Source organism: Martes martes, assembly GCF_963455335.1.
Source record: "Martes martes genome assembly, chromosome: 9".
NCBI lineage: Eukaryota > Metazoa > Chordata > Mammalia > Carnivora > Mustelidae > Martes > Martes martes.
In genome coordinates, this window is record NC_137896.1 from 22,497,110 (window position 1) to 22,511,319 (window position 14,210).

The window sequence follows — 14,210 nt, forward strand, 5'->3', positions numbered from 1 at the left end:
ATGAGGTTTTGAGTTGATTTAATTTTAACCTCTTTTGGACATTGATACTCAAAATTCCTCAATCTGTTAACATGAAAAGGAACTTGTGGTAGAATATGAGTTAATAACCATTACCTTTGAGAAAGACTTCCTTTGGAAATAAATGACAGCTAAACTGAATGCTTTGCTCGATGTGATTTTATATTGACAAAAAAGCCCCTTTATGTCAGCCATCCAGTTGGTGAGTACTGTACTTTGAGTAACAATGATTTTGAGAATACATTAATTTTGATGAACAACGAATTCCATGAGACAGTCTTATTTTCCACGTTTAGTATGTCTGATACCAGGATGCATCTCATTTAGATGGCATAGTGTACTTTTAGGATTGATTTCATTTTACATATGAAATGGAGTATATGATTGCTTTATATAGGATTTATGCTTGTAAAACTTAAAAGTTTTTTATTGTGGCAAAATATGTACCTTAAGTTCAGTAAAATATAGAAAATTGTCATTTGAACCATTTTCTTAAAATTTTAATTTAGTGCCATTAATCAGTCACATGTAAATGGGAGTATTTGTCCTATGACTTACTAAACTTAGCGTAATTTCATCACTAGCCTTTGATATTATTTGTCACTAAGCAAACCTAAAACGAATAGAATTTTACTATGATTAAAATGATTTGGATTAGGGGGGCCTGGGTGGCTCAGTCGTTAAACGTTTGCCTGCAGCTCAGGTCATGATCTTGGGGTCCTGGAACTGAGCCCCACATTGGGCTCCCTGCTTGGCAGAAAGCCTGCTTTTCCCTCTCCCACTCTCCCTGCTGTGTTCCCTCTCTCACTGTATCTCTGTCAGATAAATAAAATGTTCAAAAAAAAATGGGGGCGCCTGTTTGTCTCAGTGGGTTAAGCCTCTGCTTTTAGCTCAGGTCATGCTCCCAGGGTTCTGTAATTGAGCCCCACATTCTGCTCTTTGCTCAGCAGGGGGCCTGCTTCCCCCTTGCCCTCTGCCTGCTTCTCTGCCTCCTTGTGATCTCTCTCTCTGTCAAAAAAATAAATCTTAAAAAAAAAAAAAGATTTGAGGGGTGCCTGGGTGGCTCTGTTGTTAAGCATCTGCCTTTGGCTCAGGTCATGATCCCACCATCCTGGGATTAAGCCCCACATCGGGCTCCTTTCTCAGTGGGAAGCCTGCTTCTCCTTCTCCCTCTTTCCCTGCTTGTATTCCCTCTCTTTCTGTCAAATAAATAAATAAAATCTCTAAAAGAATGATTTTGGATTAGTGCTCTGTGATGTGCATTTTGTCTTACCCACCTTGCAGGCAGAAAAAAACAGAGCTGCAGCAATGGCGAACAATCTACAAAAGGGAAGTGCTGGACCTATGAGGCTTTATGTGGGCTCGTTACACTTTAACATAACTGAAGATATGCTTCGGGGAATCTTTGAGCCTTTTGGAAGGGTAAGTCCCATTATCTTCAATGATCCTTAATAGGTTCTTCTTACAATATAACTGCATAATAATTCTGTGTATCTACTTTGTCATGTTTCAATGAGGTTAATATAAGATGGGAAAGCGTGGTTCTGAGAGGGTTTTGTGGCATCTTAGATTAAGGTAGTATCTCTGAAAGAAGGGTAACATTTGAAGATCAAGAATCTTTTAGTGTTGTCATTCATAATGCTGCAGTGAAATGCGTAGAGTATTAGAAACAATCACTTTTTTTCAAGTCAACATGAATGATGAGAGTCTCCTGTGCATTTGGAACAAGAGATTTTGTTTTCCTTGGTTGGGTCTTTGGGGAGGGGGGTGTGTTTTTTGGTTTTTGTTTTTTTAAGTACAATCTATCTCACCAATGTGGGTGCCCAAATTCATGGCCCCAAGGTCAAGAGTTGCATCATGTTCTGACTGAGCAAGCTAGGCACCCCCTGTTGATGTTCTTTGGATGCTTGTTTTTTGGCCTTATGGAACATTAAGGGGTATGTACAGAACCCTTTCTCTATCTACTCAATTAAGTAGTTAGACTGTTCCTGTTCAGTTGGTCCTCATTTTATCATGACATTTTATTTTAGAATAAATGTTAATAATAGTGGGTCATACTGTATTTTAAAATATTCATTATGTGGCCGTGAATAAAAATGTTGGTAAAATATTCATTATGTGGCCGTGAATAAAAATGTTGGTAACTGTTAATACTGCATCCACTACTAATTTTCATTTCCCTTGGATATACTTTTTTACTATTTCCATTCAGCCCCTTTGTTAAACTGTTCAAAGAGTGCGTAATGGTAAAAGTCGGGTGTCGACTGTGGGCTTTTTATTAAATTAGAAATGTGCACACACTTGTGGCATACAAATCTTTTTTTTTTTTTTTTTTTTTGGTCAGTGACTGCAAAGTTAATGCATTCCTGAAATTACCGGACGTGAAGAAATAGAGTACATCCATGCTGTATTTTAATTTTTTATGCTCTCTGTGTATGAACAGCTATATTGAGATACTGTGGTGTAGTACACAAACCATGTACTTCACCTGCTTCAAGTGAACAATTCATTGCCTTTTAAATGGCTACCCAGAGTTGTGCAGTGATTATCTACATTCAGGGTTGATTTTATTCTTAAGATTTTTTAAAAGATTTATTTATTTGGGAGAAGCAGGGTTGGGGACAGAGGAGATAGTTTCAAGCAGATTGAGTGTGGAGTATGACGCAGGGCTTGATCTCTAAATCATGAAATCATGAGCTGAGCTGAAACCAAGAGTCAGGCACGTAACTGCCACCCAGGTGTCCCTGTTTGTAAGATTTTATTTTTTTTATTTTGTCTCTCTTGAATTTTGTATTTGTCAGAGAGTACGCATGCACACAAGCTAGGGGAATGGCAGGCTGAGGGAGAATCATGCTCCCTCTGAGCAAGGAGTCTGTGGGACTCCATCCTAGGACCCCGGGGTGGGATTATGACCTGAGCCAAAGGCAGATGCTTAACAGATTGAGTCACCCATGTGTCCCAAGATTTTTTAAGTAATGTTTACATCCACTGTGTGACTTGAACTCACAACCATGAGACCACGAATTGCATGGGCTATTGACTGAGTCAGCCAGGTACCCCTGTTTTAGTTATTCCAACATCTTGGACAATTTGTCATGTCTGATATTATTGGGAATTTGGTGTTTTTAGCATAATGGAAAGAAAACAAAGTGTTAATTTCTAACACCTGATTGTAGTTTACAAAGGACCTCTAGTTTTTAGTGTTGTGTTTTTTTATTTTACTTTATTTATTTATTTTTTTAACACACAGATACCACACAAGTAGGCAGAAAGGTAGGCAGAGGGAGAGGAGGAAGAGGGCTCCCCATGGGGCTCTATCCTAGGACCCTGGGGTCGTGACCTGAGCTGAAGGCAGAGGCTTTAACCCATTGAACCACCCAGGCGCCCCTAGTGGTTTGTTTCTGAGGCAGAAGATTGTACTTTTTATTCCACAGTGCGTAACTTCTTGGTTGAGAAGCATCTAGGCTTTCAGAAGTACTTTTGGAGATGGGTTGAGATGATTTGTTTTTGGTTTTTTGGTGGGGGGAGACTTTTTAAATCACGTTTCAAGGAATAAAATGCTTTTGCTTCCTCCTTTGCAGTTACATAATAATTGTTTTTATTTTTTAGATTGAAAGTATCCAACTCATGATGGATAGTGAAACAGGTCGATCTAAGGGATATGGATTTATTACGGTAAGTGATTACTATTGTTAACATTATGACTTAAAGTTTGATTGATTGAATAACTTTAAGGTTTTAGACCAAAGTATATAGTAATACTTCATTAGTTATTGATAGTGGGAAAGGGTGCTTGGTTCTTTTTTCGAATGGTTTAAAATAGTTTGCCTTCGGTAGCCATGTATACCAAATGTTAATGCTTACGATTAGCCAGTTTTCTCTTACCGTGAATATAGTTAATTTTGTATAGCTGGTATCCACGTGATTGAAATTTATGACCCCATTATGAGGTTTTTTTGGTCTGTAATACTTTTTGTGATGTTTCTGTCAGTTGAATGAACGAGTCTTGATACTTTTTTTTTAATAAGTTAATTTTATTTTGCTTTAAAAATTATTTATTTATTTATTTGAGAGACAGAGATCACAAGTAGGCATAGAGGCAGGCAAAGAGAGAGAGAGAGGAGGATGCAGGTCCCCGAGCAGAGAACCCGATGCGGGGCTCGATCCCAGGACCCTGGGACCGTGATCTGAGCCAAAGGCAGAGGCTTTAACCCACTGAGCCACCCAGGCGCCCCGATACTTTTTTTTTTTTTTTTAAAGATTTTGTTTGTTTATTTGAGAGAAACACAGTGAGAGAGGGGACACAAGCAAGGGGAGCAAGAGAGGGAGAAGCAGGCTTCCCAGCGATCAGGGAACCTGCATGCGGGGCTTGATCCCAGGATCCTGGGATCATGACCCAAGCTGAAGGCAGACGCTTAACGTCTGAGCCACCTAGGTGCCCATGTCTTGATACTCTGTCTTACTTTTTTATTATATGGATGCATCTCACAACCATGATCAGGGTGGCCCAGTTTGTTAAGCATCTGTCTCTTGAATTCATCTCAGGTCCTGATCTTAGGGTCCCAGTGCATTGGGCTCTGCACTGGGCATGGAGTCTGCTTGAGATTCTGTCTTCCTGTCCTGCTGCTCTTCCCCGTGCTCACACATGTGTGTTCTTTCTAAATAAATAAGTAAATGAAATCTAAAAAAAGGTGTTGTCAAACCATCATAGCCCATTCCCTGATTAGGGTGTTGGGTGGCAGCTGAAATAACTGAGTGGAAGTGCCCCTTTAAAAGTAAACCCTCCTATGTTCTATTTCCTGATGCTATTTAATTACATAATAGAGTTTTTAAATGTTTGATGTTTAGAACTTTGGAAAGTTCTGAGAACTGCTATTGCTAGTGTAAAATGCAGGTAGATTGTCACCATTGCTGCTGCCATAGGGAAATAAAATTTAAATATAAATAGGTTCAGTTCTTTTTTTTTTTTTTTTAAGATTTTATTTATTTATTTGACCCGGGGTGGGGGGCTATAAGGGGGAGTGGGAGAGGGAGAAGCAGGCTCCCTGCTGAGCAGAGAGCCTGATGGGATGCAGAAGGCAGAGGCTTAACCCACTCAGCCACCCAGGCAACCCTGCCATCTGACTCTTGATTTTGGCCCAGGTCATGGTCTCAGCGTCATGAGAGCAGTCCTTGCGTTGGGCTCCACACTGGGCATGGAGTCTGCTTGAGACTCTTCCCCCCCCACCCCAAACAAACAAGCAAACCTGTTTCTTAATTATAGAGAAAGTTTTATTGGTCATTTGGTTATTTTTATTGGTCTTCATACACTGGTGGAAGGAGAAAAGTTGTTTACAAAACTGTTAGTATGGGCGTTTAGGTGGCTCAGTTGGTTGAGCCATTCACTACCTTCAGTTCAGGTCATGATCCCAGAGTCCTGGGATTGAGTCCCATATCCGGCTTCCCCTCCTCTGTGGGGAGCCTGCTTCTCCCTTTCCCTTTGCCTGCCACTCCCCCTGCTTGTGCAGGTGGACGTGCGCTTTCTCTGTCAAATAAATGAAATCTTATCAAAAACTGTTAGTAACTTTTTATTTATTTATTTTTTAAAGATTTTTATTTATTTACTTGACAGATCACAAATAGGCAGAGAGGCAGGCAGAGAGAGGAGGAAGCAGGCTCCCTGCCGAGCAGAGAGCCTGATGCGGGGCTCGATCCCAGGACCCTGAGATCATGTCCCGAGCCGAAGGCAGAGGCTTTAATCCACTGAGCCACCCCGGTGCCCCTGTTAGTAACCTTTAAAAAAAAAAAGATTTTGCTTGAGAGACAGAGAAGAGGAGCAGGGGGAAGGGGGAGGGAAAAGGCAACTCCCTTACTCAGCAGGGAGCCCAATTTGGGACTCACTCCCAAGACTCTAGGATCATGACCTGCCCCTATTAAAAACATCTTTAATAAATGGAACAAGATAGGATCGGGAGGGAGACAAACCCTAAGAGACTCTTAATCTCACAAAACAAACTGAGGGTTGTCGGAGGGGATGGGGGGTAGGGAGAATGTGGTTGGGTTATGGACATTGGGGAGGGTATGTGCTATGGTGAGTGCTGTGAAGTGTGTAAACCTGGCAATTCACAGACCTGTACCCCTGGGGCTAATAATACATTATATGTTAATAAAAAAACAAAACAAACCATCTTTAATATCAACTATGTGTGAACTGTTGGCAATGATTTAGTTATTTATGTACAAAGCTTAGATTATTTTAATTTACATGGTTCTGTGTGTTCATAAATGTTTTGTAAGTATCTGTAATTTTTTCTTTCTCAGTAGGAGAAAATGTTTTGAACCATACTGATGAGATACTAAGCTGTGGGATTGCTGGGAGGGTGTTGTCATCATCATTGTGTGGTGCCCTCCACCCCCCCCCCCCCCCCCCCGTTAAAAATGAGAATCTGTGCAACTAAGTTTGTGTTTGCATCCTGGGAATTAAGAATTTCCACGATTTAAAGAAAAAATATTTTTTATGATTTTATTGGCAATAAAATGACCCACAATTTTGTATTAATAATAGCTGAGTGAACTTTTAATTTTTCTAAATTTTTTTTAAAAGATTTTATTTAGTTATTTGACAGCACAAACAGAGGAAGCAGCCAGTTGAGGGAGAGGGAGAGGCGGGCGCCCTGCTGAGCATGGAGTCTGATGTTGGGCTCAATCCTAGGACTCTGGGATCATGACCTGAGGCTGAAGGCAGTATACTTAACTAAATGAACCGCCCAGGCACACCAATAGCTCTTTTTTTATGAAAGGAAACAGAGCACCATTTTAGTTTATCCAAGCACATTAAAAAGAGTTTTGATGTCAGGAAAATTACTTCATATGCACTCTTACTAAGATTCCTTATTTCCAAATTTTGGTATCATTTCGTAATATCTTGCTGTTCAAATCATCACATTAACAAAGCTAATTTGAATGAGTTTATCATCTGATCATATAGCTTATATTACTTAAAGCTAGAAATTCTACTTTGCCATCCACCCACTTGTGTAATTATTGAATAGATTAGACTTAATAAGTAAGCATTTCTTTACCTTAGGTATATACATGAACTCACATACTGGACTTTTTACTTTCACCCTTACCTCAATTACAGTTTTCTGATTCGGAATGTGCCAAGAAGGCTTTGGAACAGCTTAATGGATTTGAGTTAGCAGGAAGACCAATGAAAGTTGGTCATGTTACTGAACGTACTGATGCTTCCAGTGCTAGCTCATTCTTGGACAGTGATGAACTGGAAAGGACTGGAATTGACTTGGGAACAACTGGTCGTCTCCAATTAATGGCAAGACTTGCAGAAGGTAAGTTTTCACGTGTGTTGTGAATGATTTATTGTGGATATGGTAATGAGTAAGGTAACTGACACAGACTAATAAAAAAATTTTTTTTAATTTTGGGGTTGACCTTATTATTCTTGGGTGGTAAATGCAATTTCATAGATGAGGCTACTTTTAAAAAGTTCTAATGGAATCTACTTTGTTGTGGTGCCTTTTGAGTGCCACAGCATACATTATAGGATTCCTTTTGCTTTCTTAATGATATTTATATCCTCAGTTGCCCGGATTACAAGTCTTGCTTGTAAATACTTCTAGTGAAGTAACTTTGGTAGTAGTAAGCACCCAGAAAATTGGGGTTTTCTGCTTTTAACAAGGTAAGGACTGTAAAATCTATTTTCTTTTACATAGGTACAGGTTTGCAGATTCCACCAGCAGCACAGCAGGCTCTACAAATGAGTGGCTCTTTGGCATTTGGTGCTGTGGCAGGTAGGAATTGAATCTTTTCTAATTTGAAATCATTGTTTTTCACCTAATTCGAAAATTTGCCAAATTTTTGCATTTAAAAGGACTTACTGAGAATTCAATTCATCAAGTACTTTTTAGCCTGTAAATGTAAAGGAAATGGATATACAGAATAGAATTATTCACTACTAATAATAGGCTATCAGGGCATTTTCTTGAACCCTACTTACCATTTTTAGTTGGAATTACATGTTAGACCTTCGTAAATCCATAACTTTTCTTAAATACCAAGTGTATATTGTTTCAAAAAATGTTTCTTTGTAATGTTTGAGTTGAGAAAACTATTAGGGGCCTTTAAATCAAGCTTTATGTAAAATAATTACAATATCAAGAGTGCTTTTGTCTAAACAGTACATGGTATTTTGAGATTTTCAGTTAGGGGAATGGGAGCTCATGAACAGGGCAGGAAAATAGAGAAGCAATGGTCTGTTGTAGTTGTGTAACAAGGGGTTTGGTTTACGATAAACATTGTTTTCGTTTGGCTTAAGTTCCTCAAATTTCCTCTTAAAAACCTTGATGCTTATCAGAACCTGTCAGCCAGGGTAGCATTTCATTTTGAAATGTTGAAGAACTTGCTTTTAGAACATCTAAGAAGAACCATTTGTATTTTGGACCTTGGAAGACAGGAAATCTATATCCCAAGAAAGTATGGCACTTTATATTATGAATATTATCTTCAAAGTGAGACTCTGTAACTGACAGCTTGTAAGTTTAAGACCACAGTACTGCATCTGAATATGCATAAATGTCCATGATTGATTCATGGACCTCTTTATGTAGTTGATTGATTTATCGTTTCCATTTAAATCAAAAGCTTATTAATTAAAGGAAAGAATAATTTATGATTGATTCATGATTTCCATTTAAATCAAAAGCTTATTAAAGGAGAATCATTTTTTTTGCTTTTCTATTTTGTTATTGAGAGAGAAGGGCCTTTTCATTATTTTCTTTTTAGTGGATGTCCACACGTTTGTAACTTTAGAAAATCTGCCTTTTCTGTTTTTGTGTTTCTCCTGTCAGATTCTATTATTTATTTTGAAATCTGATAGGTATTTATAAAACTTTTGAAAGAACCAGGGTGCCTGGGTGGCTCAGTGGGTTAAGCATCGGTCTCTTGATTTCAGTCAGGTCATGGTCTCAGGGTCGTGACATCATCCCCACATCAAAGGTTCTGCATAGGGCATGGAGTCTGCTAGAAATGATCTCCCCTTCTCCCTCTGCTCCTAGCACTTACACTGTCTCTCCCTTTCTTTCTCTCAAATAAGTGAATCTTTCTTCTGATAAAACCATACTAGCTTGTCTTTATGGGGAAAAGTCATAACCATTAATGGACTTCTGTGTTTTGAGTCACTGGAGCACTCCCCCAAGTATCACTAAATTATTTTGACTCTGTAAACAAGTATTGGACATTTAATTGCTTGAGTCACCAAATAACCAAAGAATGCCACTTGGTTTAATCAAAGGCATTAAGGAATCCATCCCTTCCAGAAATGTAACTCAGTCTCTGCTTTTAAACGTGCTATTTTGGGACACCTGGGTGGCTTATTCGTTAAGCATCTGTCTTTGGCTCAGGTCCTGATCTGGGCGTCCAGGGATGGAGCCCCATAACAGACATCCTGCTCAGCAGGGAGCCTGCTTCTCCCTCTCCAGCTGCCCCATGCCTGTGTTCTCTCTTTTGCTTTCTCTGTCTATAGTAAATAAAGTCTTTTAAGTCAGTAAATAGACTTGCTATTTAATCTGAAAACTAACCTTATATTGCTTCCCATTGTTCAGATCATTCTTTTAATAATTTAGAAAATGCTGGACTGTTTATCATATTCTAGTTATTTCACTAGAGGCTAGTCAATATTTGTCTGCTGTCTTTGAAGACTTGCTGTAGTAACATAGGGTTTGTTTCTAAACAATCTTATGTTATATCCTGGGTGCGGTATCAAATATGTTGATTTGATGTTCTTCATAAACAGTATCTTCACGTAATTGAAGATTTTTGAAAATTAGACATTATAACTATCCTTAGCCATTATTTCTTGATGCATGATGTATGGCTACACCTTGGGCACATTTACTGTGCAGTTTATAGTTAAGGTGGGCTGATTGTGATCAACTAGAACTCTGTAAAGGTGCATGTGGATTGGCTAAGTAGCCAGTTACTGTATTTGTTATATTCACCCTTACTAGTGTTTATTGAGATGATTATAAAGTTTGATTCATTCTTCTTAAAATTCCCATACATTGTTACTGCTACTGAATTAATAATCACTCAATTTTTAGGTAAATATTTACATTAACTTGGTATTTTTCTCCCGATAGTCATCATTAAAATCTTCTTGTTGAAATGCTATAAATTGCTTTTCAGTGTGTCCAAAGCCCTTTCTCCTCAGTTCTTTAAAGCTGTTTTTTTAAAACCAAGGGTGAGTCTTTTATCCACTTTATTTTAGAAATTTAAGAAGTTGTTCCTAAGATAGAGTCCTTATCTTTATGAATCCTGTACTTTGTTTCCTAACTTGTTACAAATGACCTTTAAAATCATTTTTGAAATCTTGATAGGGATTTACATACCCTTAAAATAGTGTCGGTTATTTTTTTTTTTTTAAGTTTTCATTTATTCATTTATTTAAGTAAACTCTACATCCAGTGTGGGGCTTGAACTCACAACCCTGAGATCAAGAGTCCTGTGCTCGGGCGCCTGGGTGGCTCAGTGGGTTAAAGCCACTGCCTTCGGCTCAGGTCATGATCCCGGCGTCCTGGGATCGAGCCCCGCATCGGGTTCTCCGCTCAGCAGGGAGCCTGCTTCCTCCCTTCTCTCTCTGCCTGCCTCTCTGCCTACTTGTGGTCTGTCTGTCAAATAAATAAAAAATAAAATCTTTAAAAAAAAAAAAAAAGAGTCCTGTGCTCTTCCGACTGAGGCAGCCAGGCATCCCTTATGGTAGGTTTTTTTCCCCTATTGTATGGAAAGAAAAGACAAATTGTGTTACAAAGTTTGACAGTGTTTCTATGGTCATATTTTCACGTTCCTTCAGTATATACCAGTTACATTTCCTCAACTTCCTCAGATACCTATTTTGAGCCCCTAGGACCCAAGTATATTTTATCTCAGCATAACTTGGGGTGGCGATCCCTTTTCCTTTTTGCCCCACCTTTTGAGATTCTGTTTCTAAGCAATGTCTACATCCATCCAGGGGATTGAACTCATAACCCTGAGTTGGAGTTGCACTGTCCACTGAGCAGGAAGGTGACATTTTTGCCCATTTTAAATTTTTTTCTGTACTCACGAAGACACCTAGATGATGATAACGTGTTACAGTTAAATCACATGTTAATAAAAATTGTTACTGGATCTAAATAATTTTTATGTTACGTTTTTTCATAGTTTTGAACTTCAGGATAGCACAGTGACTTTTTTTTTTTCATTTACACTTGCTGCTATTTTCAGTGCTAAGCAGCTTTCTGTTAACTTCACTTCCCCTGGAGAATTTAATGATTATATGGGGAAATATACTGGTAAAAATCCCCATTCTTATTTTTAATAGTGACTAAATGATTGAATTCTTCTTGTATTTCATAGATTATAGTAAACTTGGTTAAAATTTATTTCTGCTTCATTAAATTTCCATACTATGCCAGGAAACCAGATCTGATTAAACTGTCATCTTCTCGGCCAGAGTTGAATATCCCAAGTACTTGGAATTGAATTCTCAAGATCAGGGTTTTCATGGATTTTCTGACCGGTGTGCTTCCCTTTCCCCATTTCCCATTATTCCCATGTGAAGAGTAGTATGTGGAATACATAGGAGATGTGGTAGAGGACTAGGAGTAGGAGCACAGAGGCATAAGAAGTTTCCTAGGATAGAAGGAAAGAAAAAGGCCCCAAAGCCTTGTCAATGAGGAATGGGGAAGGAGGTTTGGCTGCCAGGTTTTACTAGAAGTTTATTTTGATAAACCCTGCTATGTAGTCCTCTTTTATTAATGCTTTCCTGACATTTACCCTGTTAGTTGAGGCTCTTCATTGTTCCTGCACTGAGCTGTAGAATTCTCTTTTGTTATAGATTTGCAAACAAGACTTTCTCAACAGACTGAAGGTGAGTTGAGCTTTTTATTTGTCTTTGAAATAGATGTTAATGTAGCAAGACATAGTTATAATATCACTTGTTAATATTTTGGATTTTGGATTTTTTTAAAGAATGACATAATGTGTATATACATTAAGCCATCTATTAATGTACATTTCAGTTGGCTTAATCCAAATCATTACAATTCCGAGGAACAAAATTAAAATGTCTGTGCATGGGCATTTGTTGCTTAGTTTGGGATTATCTTTAGTTTTGTATGCTTATCTTTGTGTTCTGGTTGTTTTGTATAGAAGTCAGAATATGGAATTTGTTTTTTCAGCACATAAATCTTTTAGGAGTCTGAACTTAATTAACATAAGGTTAAGGACTTTAACTTCAGTGATTTGTATTAACAGTACCAAGCAATGAGGCAGTTAGCCAGAACTAAATTGCATGCATATTTCAAAGATTGAAATAATTATTTCTGAAGTAGGCTATTTTTTCTTGTTTTTGATTGCCAAATCTCTGCCATTTGTTTATAGTATTTTGCTGTTGAGCTAATTCAGTATCCCATCTTTCATAGGTTATACTTAAAAGTTTAGGAGAATGATTCTATATGAAAATGTCTACCATGTTCCGTGATAGGAATTAAATGTGTATTTTAATTTTTTTCCAGTGAGACAGTTAACACTCAATTCTTTTTTTTTGCAACAGATTTTAAAAAGTATAAGTGGATTTTTCTATTCGCTATATTTCTGTGCTGAATTCATTGTGTTCTGCATTCATCTAGGTGGAGCTGGAATGTTCCTATCGCATATTTTCTAAATTTTTGTCCTAATTCATTTAAGAAAATGGAAAAAAAATTAAGTAGTTCTCAGTTTTATAATAAGCTAGTGTTTATTTTCAAGAATATTTCCATTTGTTTATGATAAAGTACACAATGGGTCTCATTTTTATATTCATTATAACATAAGCATGGTTACATCTTCACCCTTTCTGAATGGAATGTGACATGTTAGCTTTTTTTAGCATTTATATTTTCATGCAAAGCTTCATGAAAGAATAAACTTGTTTATTGAAGTAATAAAGTAATAAAGGGGCAAAAAGCACTTTTGTAATTATAACAAATAATCATTTATTATGATGCATTTCATGCATGGCCCTAATTTTTATTCAGTGGAATAATATCTGATATTTCCTCAGGTGATTGTTAATTTTAATTACCATAATTTCTAATGCACTGTTTTATCCTTAGCTTTGTTTGTTGTTATATATTGGAATGAAATTTGGTCAAATATATTGATTACGGTGAGTTCTGTAACAGCTACTGGTAATGTTTTGTGAATCCCATATAAAAGCAACGGGGCAGCTGTCTTGGACAGTGCTCTCACTTCAAACCTAAAACCAGTATGGGTTTTAAATGTTCCTCCTGGATATTAGTGTCTTAGTAGTATAATAACAGAATGGTATTTTTAGTGTTTCTTGTGCTGTGACCTAGTCATTTAAAAAATACTCATTTGATTTTGAAATAGGGTTTATATTCCAGGATATTAAATTTTAAATGGATGGTTTTCTGCATCTTCTCTGTTAAAGTCTTTTTATAATGTTTATTTAAAAGAAAATACGTAACTGTATTCATGGGCAAAAACAAAAGATGGTATTTTCATTGTTCCCTGCTTCTTGGGGTATAAACTCAAGCAGTTTTACAAAATCAATCTTCTATTTTATCCTTTGCCTTTCTGGATTGATTTTTAAGTTTTTCTAATTGAATGAGTTTTGATTACACCTAAAGGTTAATTTTCCTTCTAAAAATAAAATTTCCAACTTAAGGTTGGCTATTTCAAATATTCGGTTGGTTCAGTTTTCTGGCAACTCCAGTCGGGTACCATTACACACTTTGATAGCATTATTAAGCAAATTAGGGAAGTGACTTGACTATCCTAGTTTCACAGTTGGGATTTAGTGGGGTTTTGGTTTTATTTTACTCATCAGGGCTATTCTGATGCATTTTCCATGAAGCTGATTTCTCTCTCTCTCTCTTTTTTTTTTTTCTTGTTTTAGCTTCAGCTTTAGCTGCAGCTGCCTCTGTTCAGCCTCTTGCAACACAGTGTTTCCAACTTTCTAACATGTTTAACCCTCAAACGTAAGTAATACACTTTGGTCAAGTTGAAAAAGGGGTATATAGGGGTGCCTGGGTGGCTCAGTGGGTTAAAGCTTCTGCCTTTGGCTCAGGTCATGATCCCAGCGTCCTGGGATTGAGCCCCGCATCGGGCTCTCTGCTCAGCAGGGAGCCTGCTTCCCCCTCTCTCTCTGCCTG

General features: G+C 37.6%; 1 protein-coding gene across 5 annotated transcripts in view; it reads left to right on the forward strand.

Moving 5' to 3' along the window:
- The window catches only part of RBM39 (RNA binding motif protein 39), a 34,228-nt gene that overhangs the window by 15,091 nt on the left and 4,927 nt on the right, over window positions 1–14,210 (forward strand). For 3 of the 5 annotated variants that reach the window (XM_080813085.1, XM_080813087.1, XM_080813089.1), the window contains 6 exons: window positions 1,303–1,440; window positions 3,628–3,693; window positions 7,142–7,346; window positions 7,731–7,808; window positions 11,873–11,923; window positions 13,955–14,036. In XM_080813085.1, coding sequence (XP_080669211.1) covers window positions 1,303–1,440; window positions 3,628–3,693; window positions 7,142–7,346; window positions 7,731–7,808; window positions 11,873–11,923; window positions 13,955–14,036 — 620 coding nt within the window. The remainder of the gene's footprint in view (window positions 1–1,302; window positions 1,441–3,627; window positions 3,694–7,141; window positions 7,347–7,730; window positions 7,809–11,872; window positions 11,924–13,954; window positions 14,037–14,210) is intronic. The other 2 variants (XM_080813086.1, XM_080813088.1) reach the window with 1 other exon arrangement.